This window comes from Siphateles boraxobius, unplaced genomic scaffold, assembly GCF_051911475.1.
Source record: "Siphateles boraxobius isolate OS27281-9 unplaced genomic scaffold, OSU_SipBor_1 66, whole genome shotgun sequence".
NCBI lineage: Eukaryota > Metazoa > Chordata > Actinopteri > Cypriniformes > Leuciscidae > Siphateles > Siphateles boraxobius.
In genome coordinates, this window is record NW_027509193.1 from 16,282,247 (window position 1) to 16,302,831 (window position 20,585).

The following is a 20,585-nucleotide window of genomic DNA, read 5'->3' on the forward strand; positions in this document are numbered from 1 at the left end:
ATAATGAATATCTGCTACTTACAGTTACGAGGGGCAGACAGGTTCAGGTTTGATGATGACGAGAGGGCCTCATCATTCTCCAATGTAATGTTCTTCATACCATGTTCAGAATATTGTCATTTGTAGGGCCGTTATGCAAATGATGTTCCTCAGAAGAACTTTTGTGAAAAATCTACAGCCATTTGTGATTTTGCTCCACTTTAACTTTAACTGCACCCTAAAATAAGCCCGTATTGTGTGTCATTCTTTTCTTTTGTAGAAATATCTGCAGTCCGGAGATGTTTCATAACCCTGAAAGTGTTAGGGATAACCTAATCAGACTGCAAGAATCCGATCTCGGTTCTTCTCAAGGCCGTATAGATGACCACCTCAGACCTGGAAGCATCAATTCCTTTTAACCTCCTCAGATATGATCGTTTCCCCTTCGCCTTGAGCTCTTCGATGCAATTTTCGGCAATGAAATCAGATCAGAGGACAATCGCACTCCATCATCTGAATATGAGATCCACCCGGCATTGTGCAAAGAAATTCTGAGACAAATTCCCGTTATCTTGAGAAACTTTATTGATGGTTATTGTTATGCAGATCATAGTGCATGCACATACAATGACAAGGAGAAAGCCTGTCCACAACACGTACTTAAAGCAGAAAGAGCAGAATCACAGCAGTGGGTAAGATATTTTTGCCAAGTTGTGTGATGTGACCCACACTGTACACAAGAGGATATTTGCAGCTGGATAAATTGAAGCTGCTCTTTTGTTTGTATTTAATGCAATTGAAACTTTTATAAATACAAAATAAAGAAAAATGAGATATGTGACAAACACCTCTAATTAGGTATACTTGTAAACAACATGAAGGGAAGTCTTCGCGTATGCACAGTCAAGCTGCGACTCTTCAAGAACACCTCGACAGCTTGTTTGTGTAGCACTTGTAAATGACATAGTTATCATTATTCCTATTTACATATAGATATCTTTTTCACAAGTCATATATTTCTCAGTTTCTCAATAATCAAACAGTTTCAAAGTGTAAAGGCTGTGTTCTAGAAAATAATAGTACAAAGGATGTCACATTAAAAATGATATCAAAACGAAACACTTGGAAGAAGCAGAGAACCAAAAGAAAACGGACAACGGAACGTCTCACAAGTGAGAAGAAGTGGTGATGAAAAAATTGCAGGTTGTGTGTGCAAAATTGTACAGTTGACAAAAATACTATGATTATATCTACATAATGATTGCATTACTTGTAAAGTGTTGATATAAATCTGTGTATGATTCCATAAAAAATGAGACACCTTTCTCTAACAGTTGGTCTACCACACTAAATCTAAAACATTATACAGTTGTGTTTTTCGTATAAGAGAACATTTTCACTGCACAGATCAAATTGAATACACTGTTTATTTTTTGCCACTCTCATCTTGTACAAATAATCAGTTTATTAACTTCTGAAAAAAAAGAAAAGAAAAAAAAACAATAAAAAAAGAAAGAAAAAGTAAAATATAACCGGCGCAACCGTCGCCATCTTTTTTTTCTTTTTCGTGTTTCGTCTCTCCCGTATTATAAAAGTCAGCATTTATATCAATCGAGGTACTGGAAGTACTGTAATATAAAAAGAACAACTCGTGGTAGGGCTAAACTAGCGAGGGTCTGACTTAAGGACTAGATAATAGTTAAACAGTAAAAGACTGTCATGATGAATTTTTGGGGAGTTTCTACGAGCTGCTATGTATAGTCTGAATATACACATTGAACACCCCAGGAACATAACCTTTGGCTTTGAGTAATGACTGATATAAGACAGTTTAAATAATCGATACCTCAGTGGTCTCTTTGACCGGCTCTGTGTCTTCTCTGCGCTCGGGGAACTACATCGACTTTACTGGCAGTCCCCGGTCTTTCGGTCTTCCCACCACGCAGACGCCTGTATCTACGCCTACCCACAACCCCCTGCGCACTCTTGCTCTATGGCACAGAACCCAGAAGCGAAAGAAACCAAAAGAAAGACGAAAGGCGATGTCAACAAAAGCGTAAACCACTGGACGACTCTAGTCACTTACACTCTTACAAAATATGATAACCCCGAAGTGACTTGAATATTTATCATACATAACTCATTTACATGATAAAGCCCTAACAATTTGTATCTGCTTATTTTTTTTTCATCTTTTTAAAATCTAGCAGCTCTCTAGATCACCACAGAAACCTCTACAGCCAACAATCTATGTAATCTTTAGAAATTAAAAACCCACAATATTAAAATACACAGCACAAAATATCTGAGGTATAAGATGAAAAATATCCGTTTTTGTCTTCTCTCTCTTAAGAGATGCTAAAATGATGCACTACTGCATGTATTGCAATACCCAGGCCTCTGAATTACTCCTCCTTTACCCCCACAGGAAGATTCTCAATAGGTTTTGAAAGGATTTTTTTTTTTTTAGTATGGCGCGAAACGACTGTATCCACCTCGGTATATACTAGCCTGCAAAGAAGAAAGAACGAGACCCACATCATCGGCGTGGCTTCTGGTCTTGGCATCAGTCAAGGGAGCGAAAGCATTCTGGAAGAGAAGCCATGGGTTTGGACACGTTTAATTGACACAGCTCAGAGGGGACCTCCGCTAGCATTCAGGCTATTTACCGTACATACCCCCCGGACGCAAACCAATCACGTTCCATCATGCAGCAAGCACACCGACACACCTCATGCCAGAAGAGATGCATATAGCTACTTAAAAACGTGACAGGGGTGAAAGAATACATGAGTTAACAGAGCAAATTATAAAAATGAGCAACATGTAGAGTTTCATACTCTGCAAAATCATTTTCTTAAAGGGTTAGTTCACCCAAAAATGACATTTCTGTGATTAATTACTCACCCTCATGTCGTTCCAAACCCGTAAGACTTTTGCTTATCTTCGGAACACAAATGAAGATATTTCTGATGAAATATGAGAGCTCTCTGATCCTACCATAAACAGCAATTTAATTACCACTTTCAAGGCCCAGAAAGCTAGTAAAGACAGTTAAAATAGTCCATGTGACTCCAGTGGTTCAACCTTAATGTTATGAAGCGACAAGAATATTTTTGTGCGCAAAAAACAAACAAAAATTACGACTTTATTCAACAATTTCTTCTTTTCCGTGTCAGTATCTGATGCTGTTCACGTTGTAAACACAGTGCAGGGCTTCCGGTTCTACGTCAGAACTCCAGCTCGGTATTGGCTGGATCCTGCATCAGTATCACACGCATACTTTGTGGTGCTCACGTAAACAGCGTCAGAAACTGACACGGAAGAGAAGAAATTGTTGAATAAAGTTGTTATTTATTTATTTATTTTGCACACAAATTATTTGCGTCGCTCATAGCATTACATTTGAACCACGTAGAGTTGCAATGACATTGCGGTCTATGAAGGGGTCAGAAATCTCACAGATTTTATCAAAAATATCTTCATTTGTGTTTCGAAGATGAACGAAGGTCTTACAGGTCTGGAACAACATGAGGGTGAACAATTAATGACAGACATTTCATTTTCTAACCCTTTAACCTGTATTTTCGTCTCATCTTCAGGCAAAAATCTGTGAAACATATATGTATAATATATCTGAGAATTTTTTTAATCTGAGTAAAAAAAGTAAAAAAAAATTTTTTTTTAGGTGTGGTCACATGGTTTTTTTTTTTGTGCAGTTTTGCAGGCAAAAAATGACATATTTTGGTAATAGTGTAGATGTATGTCAGAAGCAATGTAGCCTCGTGGGAAGTTCTCCATCATCGGGCGAACTGAGTAGCTTCCTGTCTAATCTCCACTGTGCTATATAATAAAGAATTGAAAAAAACTCCAAAAAACAAAACCAAAAAATTATGCTCACACAAAAGTCACTTTCAAAACCAGCAGTCCTCTAGTCAATGCGTTGAATTAGCATGACAAACTGAATTGCAAAATTTCACCTTTCACATTTTCACCGGCAAAAATTTGCTGAGCAATGGTATATGTGACCACACATTTAGAGAGTATTATGCTTAAAACAAGAAAAAACTATTTGCAAATGGTGTAAGAAAAATAAACCTTCAAATAATTAAATTTATATAAAAGAAAATCTCTGAAAAAAAGAGTTAATAAACTTACACATCATTTTTAAGCAAGTTTACTGGAAAACTAGACAAAAATACAGATTAAGAAGTTGATCTTTGCAGTGTGCGTTTTGTATGCAATGTGGACATTTTGCGATCAAAAGCAGTCCACGTACAAACAAGTAGTGGGCACCCGGAGACTCCCAATGGTCTTCCTTGCACTCTTTCATCAATCCGTCTCTCCTCTGCTCGATCCCTCTTTTAGCTGTTGCAACAGCACCACTTAGGTGATGGATTTAATTATCAAAATGACTAATTATTCCATTAAGAGGAGCGCACGGCTAGGTGATATTCACAAAATTAGAAATATAATAACTAACATGCACTACACTGCCAAGAAATTAAGACATTTATCACGTTTACTGGGAGGATTAATGTGGCATTTCAGCTGCCGTTAGCACAAGAGACAAATTCAATTAAGTTTAAGTGAGGAGATGTCAGCAGTGCTAAAATCCATGCAAGAGGAAAAGGTGGGAAGAAAAGGGAGAAGAATGAGCATACATGACAAGCGTGCACAGAGAAAAGAGCAGGGAAGGGATAAATAAAGGGGTAATGAGGAAAGAGAAAAAAAAGAGAGGAAACGAGGAAGAGCCAGGTACAGAAAAAAAAAATCACACTCACCATGGCACCAACGCTGTATGTGGCTGCTGGAGCAAGTGCGTGGTTGTAGGGGTCGGCAGCATAAACTCGTCCGTAACTGTGGAAACAAAGAGTCGGTCAGATCATGCTCGCAAGTTGAAAATCGCTCCTTTTCTATGCAAACACAGACGTCATACATTCATATACAACACCACGGACTGAAGCAACTACGTACTGTATGGTGATGATTTCAGAGTGTTTGGAAAATGACAATCAAATGAAGTCAGAGAGGAGAAGATCACATGGCTCTTGCAGTCATGCTGCACAGGGCAGAGGAAGACATCACTGTTTGAAAGTTGAAGGGAAAGTTGTGCAAGACATCATTAGATGCTCTGCTCATTCTTATTCTGTGATTACGGGTTGGCAGTGCTTACGGCAACATCCGTTTGTACATACAGTTCGAGCTTTGGCAAATCGGTACCAAGAGGAACTTGCTTGTTTTTTTCTAGTTCAATAAACTTGCACAAAAACCCTTCAATTTTTTAGTAGTTCAATTTAGGCATATTGATCAAAAAGGCAAAAAATATACCACAGGAGAAAAAAAAACAAAACCCCAAACAGACCAGAGATCAATGTTTTACAGTACTTGCTCAAAAAACAAAACAAAACAAAACATCTGTTCATTATCCTTGATGAAAATGTTCCAGTTTAATGTGAATGTGAGCTTAATGTACTTTTCAAGTATCTTTTATCCTAAGATCTCACGTTGTTCCCCCTCAAAGTGCGAGTTAAAACAACCTGGAATATGTGCTGCTTCGAGCATTATTATGCAAGCATGGTGTTTTTGGACCAACTCAAGAGACGATCTAAAGGCAGAGAATTTAGTCAATTTACATATTCCGCCACTCCTGGCGATTAAGAAGTTAATCCACTGCAAATTAGTACAGACATTGTTATTCACTACACAGTCGCACTGTCTTCATATTTCAATGCGCAGCCAAGTATTTTGTTTGACCTGCGTTATCTGTGTTTACAGGGGTTCGTTTTAATGAGTATGCAGTGCAGTGATCAAACCTGCGCTCTTCAGGAGCTAAGATTGAAAAGGTGACCCCTAAGGATATAGCACCTGGTGAATTATTCCTAAAGAATTAGGTAAGGGGAAAACGCTGATTGGATGAGTAACCTGAAATGCAAGAACTGAGGCTATTAATGGCTTCTTTGAAGGACACTGTTGGTGTTTTCGTCTGTTTTTCTAGCAGTGCTACAAATTTAAACTTAAACTTGTCCTTGTGACTATCCGTGTGTTCCTTTCCAAGATTGGTCATAGTAGACTCTTCCTGCCGCCCATCGAGACAGGTTGAAGGCAAACCCCCCCATCCACCCCCTGATTTATGAGACTGGTAAGCTCTATGTTAGTTAATGAACACCAGTGACTCTAACATACTGCTAAATTAGATTTGGGCCCTGAGATACAGGTTAATAAATCTCAGATGGCTGGGATATATCTGCATTATTGACTTGATGCTCATTATTTTGGAAAATGTGTGCTCCAGCAGCACCATTCCTCTAAATGTATTGACTTTTCCCACCAGGAGACCGCATGGACAGCTCATTTCTATGATTTCTTTAAACAATGCCGGGCTGTACTTTAGGGGCTTTAATGCCAGTTGCGGATCTGATTACGTTGGTTTGTCAACGTGTGGCCTTCGGGGTTATCAGCAATTATTGAACTGGGACAATTAGACCATAATTTGCAAGTTTTTCAGACTCCAAATTACACATTCCAATTGTGTTTTACAGAAAACAGCTGATGTCTTCAAGAAAGTGCCGTCTGCTAAATTACAGCCTTGTTAGCATATTCATTTTCCCCGGTCGAGGCGGGGAATAAAGAAAAAGAAGAAAGGCTAGGGGTAAAAATAGGGCTGTCACAAAATCAATGTGTGGATGGACAACTCAAACCAGTAACAATCACACTAGTGTCATTCCCAAGATCTAGCCACCTATAGCCAATGTGCAAGACACCATACACTACATGAGCAACCTTGATACCACAATGACAACATCACTAGCACTACACGCCTGTAAAATAATAACAAACAAACAAACCAACCAACCAAAGGAAAAAAAAGCGCTCTCGAGCACACACACACACACACACACACACACACACACACACACACACACACACACACACACACACACACACACACACACACACACACACACACACACACACACACACACACACACACACACATACAGATCTAATGGAGAGGGAAGGGCGATGGTGGAGAACTCAAAGGAACGATGGAACACAAGGAAGATTAAGAAAGGAAAAAAAGGAAAATCACAGATTCCAAGCTCGTGACAAGCGTGTTCATTTCACTCTTCAAGGAACACATGCCTCTTCCAAGCAATGCTATGGGAGAGAGAAACAGAAGACGAGAACGATGAATGCGATGCCTTCCAGCTATCCTCATGCAGTACTCCAAAACTACTCCACTCGTCCAAAAAAGAGCATTCAAGAGAAACGTAGTAAGAAAAAAACGTAACATCTACTAATCAAAGGGGGCAGAAATAAGGAGACAGCCGGGCAATAGAAGCACTCACTGTCAGGGTGCATTAAAAAAGGGGATAATATATGCTCGCTCCCTCATGGGTGCATAGAGAAAGTGAGGGTGATTTGGTATTCATTTATAGTTATTTATTTTACCTGAGGAGGTGTTACAAGAAATTTCATCTGCTGCAACGAAGACGAAATGATTTCTGCAAGAGAAGATAAAATTTACAATACCGCCTGCTGACTGGCTGGATGGACGAGAGGTGGGGGGTGTAGGGGGGACGGGGTTAAGGGATTGGAAAGGGGGTAGGGAACGGATGGTGAGGGTGCTTGGCATAAATGGGTTTTAGTTCACAAGCAAAAAACAACCAGAGCTCTCTGTGTGCGGCCCTGCACGCTGCACGGGTATCAACATGGAGGAAGAGGGAAAAGCATGCTGGGGGGATTAGAGATGCAAATGCGGGAGTAAAGAAGAGGGGTAAAAAAGACATATACAGTATATCAGAGATGAGACTAAATCAAAACCTCGGACGTGGACCGATTCAATAGAAACTGCAGCTGTGCTCGAGACGCTTTTGATTTCGCCGCTCTAAACGTCCTCTGCTCTGTAAACCCCCTCCCTCCATCACTATTGTTCTGTAAAAGTCAAGGAACTGCATTCACAGCATTACCGAATAGTGCTGGGATGGCCTTGATCGGTCACATAAAAGCCGGTCACCGAGCCCGTTAGAAACACCTGAGACTGCGACCATTATACATGGATTATATTGGAAATCAAAGCAGATAATATTATACATCAAAGTGCTTATGTCATACACCGTAAACTGTTCTTGGGAGTGAGACGAGAAGAGAAAGAAAAGGAAAACTACCTCTGTATTCTGAACAGATTAATGTTAGATATATTTTAAAATGTCAAAATAACTAGGTGCACTCATTAAACACGTTTTACATAAAGAAATAAAAAGTACATTTTGAAAAATATCTGGGTAAGGTACGATTTAACAAAAAAAAAATTATAGTATTAAGTCAAAACTCATTAAGTTGATCAAAAGTGTTACAAAAGATTTCTATTTTAAACAAATGCTATTCTTTTGAACTTTCTATTAATCAAAGAACCCTGTAAAACATCACAGTTTCCACAAAAATATAAAGTAGCACAACTTGCAACATTGATATTAATCAGAAATGTTTCTTGTGCAACAATGATGCTGAAAACTCATCATTTCCTTCACAGGAATGTATTTTAAAATGTATTTAAATACAAAATATTATTTTAAATTGTAATAACATTTCATTAACTAAATGAAAAAAAATTGGTGAGCATAAGAGACAAAACAATCGTATTAGTCAACATAAAAGTCAAAACTGACCATATTTATTTTCCTAATGCATGTTCCTGGTCGTCTTGTGAATGACTGATCAGTCCAAATTGTTATGAATATTTTTTTGTTTGTTTTTCATTATCTTTAATCAGAATGTAACATGCTCTTCTTCTGAAATGACTTTTTTTCTGCTGAAGTCAATTAAGACCAATGCCAAATTATTTAGACAAAGTTTTTTTTATTCATGTTTCTTAAACGAACAAAACTAACATTGGTTCAATCGATTCGCAGTGGAAATATGCAAATCTAATCCTACCTTTTTTATTTATTTATTTATTTTTTTATAAATATCCTCTTTCAATCAGAAATAGTTGGATTATGGAAGAACATTTTATTACAAATGGCAAATCAAGATAACTATAAAATGACGTACATTAAGAACAATTGAAAAATACAATTTTTTTAGTGACCATTCAAGACAATTCCAGCACTATTCAGTAGTGCAGCGAATGCAGAGTAATTCAATCATAAGTGCCACTAGGTGCCAGTAAGTTCAATACGACTGCCATACAGCCAAACGTGCGCAAAAAAAGACTAAAATTACTAAGTGCAGCTTTAATCTTGTGAATTGTGAAATATATATTTAGTTTAAATTTAATCAACATTTATTGTTTACAGATTTAAGTCAGCAGAAAGAGTATACAGGACTACAGTAGCCTATAAAAAAAGAAATGTTCTAGGGACTATTTAAGTGCAAACAGGATTGGGGTAAATGGTGCATTCTGGGTAAACAAACATGACTAGCATGAGCCATATTATTGGTTACATTACACATGCTTCATGAGTCACTTCACAGGTGTGACAAATGATGTGTCATGGCTCGATCTCACGTCTAATTAGAGACATTGGCCGCCATATTGCCAGGCCCATTTTTAATTGCAGCTTGGAGCTATATTTAATAACTAAATGAATCATTCATTCCTGCTATGCATTCAGATTGAATCGGCCCTCTTAATCATGTTAGGGGGTTTGTTTTGAATACAATGTTCTATTTGGCATGACAGTATTGACCGTCCCAATGCGCAAACACACACACACACGCAACATGCACACACACACACGCACGCACGCACGCACACACGCGCACGCACGCAAACACACACACACACACACACACACACACACACAGGAGTAAAGCTCAATGCAGACATGCATTTGAATACATGCATAAAATGGTGCACTTTCTGTAATTCATAGTGCCTTACAAAATTAGATATATGTATTGGCTTCAGATATGACCATTGACTCAATCATACACATTAAAGACTACACATGCACTTCATGAAGACGCTAAAGTTGCAAGCACTTCATATGAGCAGTAGTACACTAGACTACACTGTATAATGTATCATCTCTTTGCACTTCCAGGCAAAATGCAGACATCTGGCCAACACATTCAGGGGTGTCAAGCACTTGAGTAATTGTACTTGATTCATAAAAATAAAGTATCATTTTTGGAAATATGTACTTTACCAAAAACTAAACATTTGTAACTCTACTTAATAACATTTCTAATGAAAACACTATACTTTTTAGTTAATGTATAAAGGATGTAGGCTTTTTTAGAAGTGTAAATCTTTCCATATATTAAAACATTCCAAAGTTTGGGGTCAGTTATAAAAATTTAATAATAACAACAATAATAATAATAAAATTAAGTAATTTTTTCTATTTGAATAAAAATGTGATTCATTCCAGTGATGTCAAAACTGAATTTTCAGCATCATTACTCCAGTCTTGGTGTCACGTGATCCTTCAGAAATCATTCGAATATGATTTGCTGCTCAAGAAACATTTCTTATTAGCATCGTTTTTGATCAATTTAATGCATCATTGGTAAATAAAAGTACTGATTTCTTTTAAAAATATATATTTTTATATGGTATAGTGTATATTTTTGTTGGTCTTCATTATGTCCCTTTGAATCTTTTAAATAAAATCTAATTTGCTCACATAACTGTATTCGTCATATATTCATCCTTGAAGAGATGTCAACATAATCTTTGATCCAAAGCAAAGCAAAGCTGTTTAATTACATCATAACTATATTCTTGACGACAAACATTATAGGCCTCACATAACAACATTCAAATGTCAACACTTTCTAAGGAAAAAGTTGACTTTTTACTTAGAAATACTTTCACTCAAGTATATTTTTAGCATGATACATTGTATTTTTTTTAATTAGGCTATGTGAAATCCCATACTGTCACTTCAGTATCATTTCTCAGTGCTTTTTACACCCCTGAGCATGTCTGGTATGCGTTAGCAGCATAATTTACTAATAAACTGAATGAATGGCCTTTGATACAAGTGTTTAAAGAGTTGATTTAGCTTCCCGCACAGCTGTTACCCCTGAGGTTTGCAGCTCAGTCCAGGGAGCGCCAGAAACACGCACAACGGGCCACCTCAACCTCTCCTGAACAAGCGTCGCGGGGACAGAGGTCATGGTGGGTTGTAGGAAAATCGTGTACTCCTGACCCACGTGTCCCCGGCCCACAGATGTTCAGATGGGAGCGGTCAAGCCTTGAGCGGTGATTTCAGAGAGAGAAACGGCCCTGACCCGGACTCCGCATCGACCCCGGACATCTCTGACAGAGAGCGAGTGAAGCTCTGACAAACAGCAGGAACCAGATGCAGAGGCTAACTGCTAATGAGACCAGCTGCGGGATGGCAGGGTGTCGGAGTGCGCCACTTTGTTAAGATAAAGCTTTTGGGGTATTGATATCCGCCACCATGGAAGGCAAGAGATCAACTCGCAGGATTAGCAGAGATCAGAGATGATATCTTTCACACGAGGTGATAACATCTAACAATGCTGAGAGGTTATTTTAATGGAGGCAGATTGAACGATTATACTTCAACTGTCTAAAAAACGTTACTCATTGAGATATGAATAATTAAATTTTTTATGAGGGAAGAGAGATTATAAGTAATTTACATTGGAAATGAATAATTCAATCGTTTTAAATCTGAAAAATGTAAAAAATGAATGACTTCTCAATAACAATCATTTATAAGTTCTATAATGAAAGACTAGTCTTAAGCAAACTCGTTTAGCTAGAATTTGTATCGGAAAACCTAATTTGTATGTTGAGCTGCGGTTTCAATTTCCCAAAGCTGCTATTATTCTAAAAATGTGTCTAAAGGTAAACAAAATAATTCAAATGTTATTGAGAGGCCTCTTCATTTGCATAATCAATCAAGCAGGTTTCTGCAGAGAGCGAAACAACATTAAAGAAACTTTCTGAATTTAATCAGTTCGAGCATTAGCATTAGCTCTGCCCACTGGCAAAGCAATTACTATGTCTACTAGTATAACTACATTTTTTAATACAAACTGAACCACAGGCAATTTTGGGGGGTTTATAGAACATAATAAAAGAGAGACTAAGATCTGTATTACTGACAAAACACTTAAAGCAATTGCTGAAACACATGATTCATGTCTGTAGCAGGACGAGCTGTGCACAGATATCTGATACTGTCTGATACCCTAAGTATGAGCAATAGTAATACTGATGCTTAGCTTAGAAAAAATCTCTGATTTCATAAGATGTACAGTAGTGTCACAACCGTTTATTGATCTATTTCCCAATAAATGGATCAGAATCCATGTTAAATAAAAAATAAATGATGTAGATGGTCAGAGAATGTCAAGGTAGGAAAACTTCTTGCATTTATTAAAGTATTAAGTATAAGTCTTCCAAATATTTAAATGTATAGTAAATGTAAATGTGAAAAGCTATACTATCCTATAAGCTATACTAGAAATATCCCTGACTGTATCTACCATTAAAAAGTTTAGGGTCAGTAAATAAAAAAAGAAATAATTATTATTATTATTTTATTCAGCAAAGATGAAATAAAAATATTATTCTTTTGAACAGTGCTTCATCAAAGAATCCTAAAAGTATTAGTATTAGTATAATATTAAGTATAAAAATATAAGTTTTTTACAAAAAATATTAATTGGCACACTGTATTCAACATTGATAACAATAAGAAATGTTTCTTGAGCAGCAAATCAGTATTTAAGAATTTCTGAAGGATCATGTGACAGAAGATTGGAGTAACGATGCTGAAAAATTAAACACAGTAAAAAAGTTACATTAATGTTTTAAAACATATTACAAAAGAAAGTTGTTTTTTTTATATTTCACAATATTACTGTTTTACTTGCTATAGTAAGCTGAGCAACTTTCAAAAACAGGAAAAAATCTTACTGACCCCAAACCTTTGAATGGTACTTCTTGATGTACTTCTTTTCTTCTTTTTTATTTAACATGGATTCTGTTTCATTTATTGGTAAATAAGTAAATAAAATATTTGAATGTTTAACTTGGACAAGCTAGTGCATCTTTACATGATTACATGATTGCCTAAGCCGAGAGTAATCGAACCAACCGAAAATCAGATTACCGCTATACCATAAAAGATTTCTCATAACAAGTAGCCACAGAAAAGCAACAAGAGCCCTTGGAATCAATAACTTGGTTTCTTAGGACGATATTACTCTAATCTCTGAGGACAGTCTACTGTATTTTTTCAGAGAAGTCCCTGCATGTGAGGAGGACACATGTGGTTATTGAACTGATCATGAAACCACCCAGCCTGGCAACAATTACTAACACTAAAGACTCTACCACATGCAGCTCACGGCCGGCAGACATCCAAAAGTGTGCTCGGGTGCGTTGCGTCCCGATCCGTGGCTAATGATCTGCCTTTGCCGCGGACACTAGGATCTGCATACGCACAAACACTCCTGAGATGATTACATAAACATGATGTAATGTTGATGAGCACCACGCACAACCGGTCAGGTGTGATTCACGGCACACAACTTTCAACATGCATGCAGGGACACCGTTGACAGATTATGACAGCACTGCTAAGATGACATGATAATCAAGTGTTGCTTCATCTAGTTATGGCTGCACAATATCAGTTGTTACATGTCGGATGACAGCATTACGATCATTATTTGGCATGAGTAGATATGCTTTTGTGTCATGCGAATGTTTTACAATCACATCAAGGCTCCGAATTTGCTTTATTCTTGATTGCGTGCCATCTGCAATAAGCTTACACTCACAATTGACAAGAGAGGGAGAGAGAGAGAGAAAGAGAGAGAGAGCGAGAGAGAGAGAGAAAGAGAGAGAGAGAGAGAGAGAGAGAGAGAGAGAGAGAGAGAGAGAGAGAGAGAGAGAGAGAGAGAGAGAGAGAGAGAGAGAGAGAGAGAGAGAGAGAGAATGAGAGAGAAAAGAAAAGGAAATCAAAATCAGCCAAGACGACTTCCTCTGGTCGCCCTGCCAAACGGGCTTTTGTCTCATCTCTGAGGAACTGTCAGGTCTATCCCACTTCATTCTGCAGTTACAGTTGCTCCACCATGGATGCGCTTCACCATTACATTTGCAGTGACATCTCATTTGATTTAATTTGCCAATTACTGCACTGGGCACAGTGATATTCCCCATCACCACTGGCGAGGGGAATTAGGCTAATAAATCAGGCTGGCCTTTTTTTTTTTTGAGCACACGCCTGCCTCTGCTCGTGACGAAGGGAGAGAGTTTGACCTCAGAGGAGTAAGGGTGAGAGAGAGCGAGGCTGGGTTGGGTGTTAAGGGCCCCGCCGGAGGGCCTGGTAAGGTGGTGTTGTCAGTGATGTGCAGGCAGCGGTGTGTGTCTTACCTGTCACTGTAGGCAGCGGCGGTAGCAGTAGCAGGCTGAGTGTATCGGTAGGCAGCGTAACCACCCTAGAAGCACAACACACACACACTCGCTCACATGGGAACGTCGACAACAGATGTTTGGACTTTTTTATAAAATATGTTTGTGAGAAATAAAAGAGCGATGGTGGGGGGAGTTGGGTTTGATGTTATGTGCTGTGACAGAGACTGTACAACTGAATCTCATGGAGATGAAGAGGCATGGAGTGCTTTTGGAGAGCAGCACGCAACAACGTCGCATTTGTTCACTCAGAGTTCACGGTATCGGCGCACGCAATTGCCGGCATGCTCCAAAAGAGGGGACGCACATGTCATAATCATAGCTATTAAATATGCATAATCTAATTACAAAGCAGCAGCCTTATGTTGGTGTGAGTCAACCCTAGTTTCTTATTCATCTCATGCATACATCTGAGGATTAATTATGTAGCGCTGTCATACTACACTACTTCTTTTTGCCAACGACAGAGAAAGAAATAATTTCAACATGTGGAACGGTAACATCTGATGTTCAGTTCGGCAAAAAGGCCAAACAAACACATCCAGTCAAAAGCGCATATGTCTGCTGATTTGAACGGTGTTGTTTCATAGTCAATAACTGTGCGAGATGGAGCTGCCTGCTTAAAATACTCCCACAGGGTCAGTGCTGTGCTGTGGATTTTTTTGGATTTCACTTTTTTTTATATAATAATTAATTAATGTCTTTTAATTTAGTGTCAACCATTTTTGTCTTATCTAAACCCACAGCCCCATTATACCCTTTATGAATACTAAACCAGATATATGCCTCTGTCTGGAGTCTTTAAATAAATGCACAGTGTCATCGATACAAACTATCATACTTGATCCACAAACATATTTTTATCATTATAAATAATCTTTATTTAAATTAATTATCTTTATTTTTCATCCATTTAACTTTTCAAAATTATTTCTGTAGTATGTCTTTCATTTTATTTTACAGTTGATTTACTTTTCAGAGCTTGATTTTCTTCATTAGTAATTAAACTTAAAACAGTTGAATAACGTAAAATAAAATCACTGGAAGTTTTGACTGGCACCAATTAGATACCAATTTGGTCTTTTTTAACAGTGCAACAGCTACACAGGAAGGAAGGGAGGAAGAAAGAAAGAAAGAGAAAGAAAAGAAAGAAAGAAAGAAAGAAAGAAAGAAAGAAAGAAAGAAAGACTTAAAACCTAATCTATAATCATAAACAAACCATGGTTGGGAATATCTGCTCTAATTTGATTGGTCAGGCCGATGTTGTTTAACTAACTAATAAACTGACAAATATTTAGTCTGACATGCAAGTTGCTCTATATATTCTTATTTACAAAACTGTAGTTTAAAACCAATAATACACTCGCAATTAGCCTGTTTTACTAAATATTCAGAACAGCAGTCTTGCTTGTATGATGTTGTATAATGCAATGTAAAATTTCCCAATATTTGGTGTTTTATGTACTGTTGATTTTCCTCTCATCCATTTTTGTTTTTGAGGAGGGACAGCTTCATTTACCACTCCCATTAGCAGTCCACAGAAAACACCAACCGATAAGTCCATCTGTACACCCCTGCTCTTTCTCTGTTTCTCCGGGGCTTACTGGTCTCCTGACCCTGCTGTTCTCCACACCAGGCCTTCAGGCTGTAGTAATTACCAACCTCCCTCTCCCTGCACTCACACATACATAACAGCAGTTCCTTCTCACAACCTATGTTCCTCACCCTCCCACTTCCACGCAGCTCACCTCCGTCCTTTAACTCCTTCCATAATGACTCACGGGGTAATTTGACACTCCCACTGAGTAGCTGGCCCCTTAACAAACCATTTCATTTGCTCGCACAACGCCGAGCCTGACACATGGCCGCGATGCATCTGTGCTGTATTTAAAGCCGGTGTGATGAGCTGCGGAGCGGGACGGCCGAACGGGGCCCCTTAGTCACCAGGGCTGTCATCTCTGACAGACGGGGGCCGCGGGCATCTACATGTCTCTGAAGGTCCATTAGGCTTGGTCAACTAACCTCGGGGAAACTGACAGGGTGTGCAGGTGCGGTGAGAGGAGTGGTCAGGACTTTAACGCTGAGATGCGCATCTGTTGAGGAGCCACAATTTATCATTATGACTCACGAAGAGAGAGAGAGGAACATATAGGGCTCCACTGAGTCCTGACTGCTCGTATCTGTCTGGAGTGCATGTGGACATACTGAGCTTATTATTGATGCACATGGTGCTTTTCTCATACTAGTGTGTGTGTGTGTTTGCCTGCCACGACCGCTTGATGGCCTGAGCCAACTGGTAGGAAATAATACAGAATAAGGGCTTCAATAAAAAAGTTCTAGTGCATATTTAACAATATGCAACAGTTAGTTCCAGTCCCCAAATCAGACTGGAGTCTATCAGCATCTGGAAGGTGCTGATAGACACACTATGCATTAATGGTAGTGACTCTTTCTGCAGTTATATGAGCACACCAGTAAATGGCAGCAAGTGACTGTCTTTATAAGTGAGTCATTAATTCATTGAAGCACTGAATCATTCATTTAACCGATTTGATCAAAACCATGAAAGAAACAAGGGACTGTCTTTATGAGTAAGTAATTTAATCCTTCACTCAACCGATTTATTCTTATTATGCGACATGCTCTATCATTTCAATGAGCTGTTTGCGTAGGAACACGATTACAATTAAGTTTTATTTTGCTCATCTGTATTTTTGAGACATTTGAAGTCTCTGCATTGAATATATTGTATTATTTCCTCACAAAACAATAAAGATTTGATGCTTTTTAATGTGGTGTGACAGATTGAAGTAGCTACATCAGTTCAAACAGCAGTTTAAAAAACAAATCATATGTCCATAGCTCGTAAGTTAAATTTTTTTTGTTTTTTTAAAGCAAAAATGTTTCCAATCATTACTGATGTTGCAAATGGATTTGCTAGTTACAGTGTGGCTTTGGGGATTTCTGGATCTTCTAGAAATGAAAACTCATGTGAAATGGCAATTGTGAAGCACTTTATATTACAGATTAAATCGAGAGATATTACACACGCTGTGTCATTTATATTTGGTAGATCTTCCTGCCTTATTGCACCCCTGCATGTGGTATGTGTTCAGTATTTCTTTGTTTAACTTTTAACCCATCTAAAGGATGTCTGTTCTATGCTAGTGTAGCTTAATTTTTCAGACCATATACAAAATTCAGTACATTTAGCAGAGCACTCAGCAAATTAAGATTGGTAATAAACAAATACAGTTCTTGGATAGTTTCTAATGAATGTTAGATGATCTTATTGCAGCGTAACAATCAATCCCAGCCATTGTGGCACTGCTCTAATGACAAGGGAACAGAGGATGCATTACAGCAACCTTCCCGTCATTTCCAGGCACATTTGTACCCAGTACAATTTGTTTCGTCCCAGAGGAGGCCGAATTGGGGGAGATACATCAGGCTGTGTCAGGCTCAATGAGACATGGCCTTGAGGAGAACAAGCTTTCGGTCCCTGGTAGTTACCCCACCTCGGCTCCAGATGCTTCTGCTAATCTCAAAACGCGACGTTCCAAATAAACTCAAACATGCCCGTAGATTGCCAACGAACGCAGCGAAGATTTGAAAGTTCACCATTCATTAAAAACCTACAATTTTACATGCAACCCCTTCAATGCTAATTTTTTTTCATTAAAATTACATTTGAAAAAATCTTGAATAAAAATTAAGAGATCAATCTTATGGAATAATTTTAGATTATAAAACTGTAACCAGTAACAAATAAAAATGTATTACTTTCCGCTCCAATGTGCCGATTTAAATATATTTACCCTGACAATAATCATGAATCTGTGTAGGTCTACTGTAGGTACATATAAGTTTTCACATTGTACAATCCCAGCATGCCATGCTCTAGTGCTCAATCTTAGGTCACTCTGAGTCTCACCCTAACTGGCAATAAACTCATGTGTTACTCATGTGTGAAAGTCGCTTGATACAATTAATGAAGGATTAATAAAAAAAATAAAAAAATGCTAACAATAAAAACAACTATGTATCAGCTAGTCGGTTTACAGTCAGAGGGATGGATGGGGTGAGGGCATGTACATGAACATTCAAGGACGACATGCGGATACTTACATAAATATCTGCACCATAAAATCCGTCCTGGTAAACAACACTGGAAAGATGCAAACACACCCGCACACACAGACAAACATCAAACAAAACACATCAATATTAGTGCATGTTCCCATGCAAGCAATACCAACCCCACCTCTAGCCAGGGTTAGTGGAACAGAATAAGAAATACACACACACTGAATAAGATACTTTCCAAAGGCCCTCATTACTTCTGAAGCATTTTAGAAGGAGAACGTGGAGTAATGACTTTGTAGAGGGGCCACTGAGAGCTGAAACATACTTGCATCATATTTTAGTCTTTAAAAAAAAAAAATATATATATATATATATATTTTAAATATATATGAAGATTTTTTTGTAAAATTGGAGAAAAAGTTAATAGAAATGAATGTAATAATAATAATAATAATAATAATAATTATTATTATTATAATTATGTGTTATTGATATTAACCAAACATTCTGGTCAGGAATTGTTCTTCTAAGTATTAAACTTCTGGAATTAATTCAAGACCAAACAGACTCCATTCATACTTTTGTTTTGTAGATAATTTTTTACCTAATACCTAAATAGATAATGTATTTATTATTTTTCCCCATTTTTAAGATCTGAAGATCTTGAAAATCTCTTATTGACTGTCACTGGCATTCAACATTTACTGAAGGTGACAATGATGTCATTCATTTGAATTAAATAAATGTAATCATTTCTGAGCCACATTTGAAGCTCTAAAATGCTGATAATTCCTTGACAAACTATAAAATCTCTAAATTTCTTCTTTTGCTGCCTAACATCCACCGATATTTCCTTTGAATTTAGTTTTGTTTTTGTACCAGTTTAAATGACGTGTATTTATTTATTTTCTCTGTGAACCTTCTAACTTTCATGTTTGTCAAGACAGCAGGAAGTGGAATTTTGTCAATAGCCCCTGTTTCTAAACTCCCACAAATCTCCTTCAATATCATCTGCTTGCAGTTACGCACATGAAATTAGAACCAAAATAATATAGATCAGAAAAATCCTTCTGCATTCAGTTGTTTGAGAAGACGTACATAATGTTACATTACATAACGGAACGCTTAAGGGAACGCTTAAGGCCATCAACCATGACAGAACGGCATGACAGTTCAGTGTCATCATTATTTGCAGGATGCACGGGCTACATGCTGCACTGGTTCTGTGTGGTGAGGTCGAGATGCATGCATGTTACAGCAGCCCGGTGACGAAGGGGAGCACTTGTCAGAAGATGAACTTGTGTGTGTATATGTGAGAAGAGAGTGTTGCTACTTACCCTCCATAGGCTGGGATGTGTGGGGGAGGCGCGGCTGCCCGGAACGTATTGTAGACGGTGCGCCCTCTTCCTCTTAAGTGTGCCCCTCTGTACGCCGCCGCTGCCGCCGTGGCTGCTGGGTATGGGAAGCCTGGCACTGTGTGGAAAATATACAGTGTATACATGAGGAACAATTAGAAAAGAAAGAGTTATAACAGTACTTTTTTCGTTGTACATTTAACAGTACGTTTATCGTACTAAAAACAAATTGTTGTTGTTGAAATAAAATAAAAGAAATATTAGATGACAAACTTAAAATACTATAATAGTATACAAACAATACTAAAATAACACTGGGACCATCATTATGTAAATGTCAAAAACAGGCTTTTCATGCAGTTTTCAAATAAAAGAGTTTGATGTACTGTAACATCACCATCATTAACTCCCATTCAGTATTCAGCAACTTGATGAACCACCCTGATGAACGACAGTGTGAACTATGCTGGTATGTGAAGATCAACCAATGATAAAGAGTTAACTTACATATATATGCCTTAAAGTGCAGTAGCAAAAAAGTCTGAGAGGAGAATTTATTCAGCACAAAACCTTGGACTTGGACAGTCAGCCAACCATTATTGCAAAATAAACATTACATGGCTACTTGCTGTATGAAATAAGTTACTAAATGGACAAAGTATTGAAGTACTGAAATTATTTTAATATGTAAGAAGAAATATATACAGAATATTTTTCTTTTGCAAGTAAATTTTACGTATGGAATTAAGTAA

General features: G+C 37.8%; 1 protein-coding gene across 12 annotated transcripts in view; it reads right to left on the reverse strand.

Annotated features, from left to right (window-relative positions):
• Nucleotides 1-540: 540 nt before the first annotated feature.
• The window catches only part of rbfox1 (RNA binding fox-1 homolog 1), a 158,156-nt gene continuing 138,111 nt past the window's right edge, over nucleotides 541-20,585 (reverse strand). For 5 of the 12 annotated variants that reach the window (XM_077212591.1, XM_077212588.1, XM_077212595.1 and 2 more), the window contains exons 8-12: nucleotides 19,816-19,951; nucleotides 18,521-18,560; nucleotides 14,354-14,418; nucleotides 4,764-4,839; nucleotides 541-2,568 (exon numbers count right to left, since the gene is read on the reverse strand). In XM_077212591.1, coding sequence (XP_077068706.1) covers nucleotides 2,446-2,568; nucleotides 4,764-4,839; nucleotides 14,354-14,418; nucleotides 18,521-18,560; nucleotides 19,816-19,951 — 440 coding nt within the window. In that variant the 3' untranslated portion in view covers nucleotides 541-2,445. Of the gene's footprint in view, nucleotides 2,569-4,763; nucleotides 4,840-7,434; nucleotides 7,488-14,353; nucleotides 14,419-18,520; nucleotides 18,561-19,815; nucleotides 19,952-20,585 lie in introns of all 12 variants that reach the window. The other 7 variants (XM_077212596.1, XM_077212590.1, XM_077212599.1 and 4 more) reach the window with 3 other exon arrangements.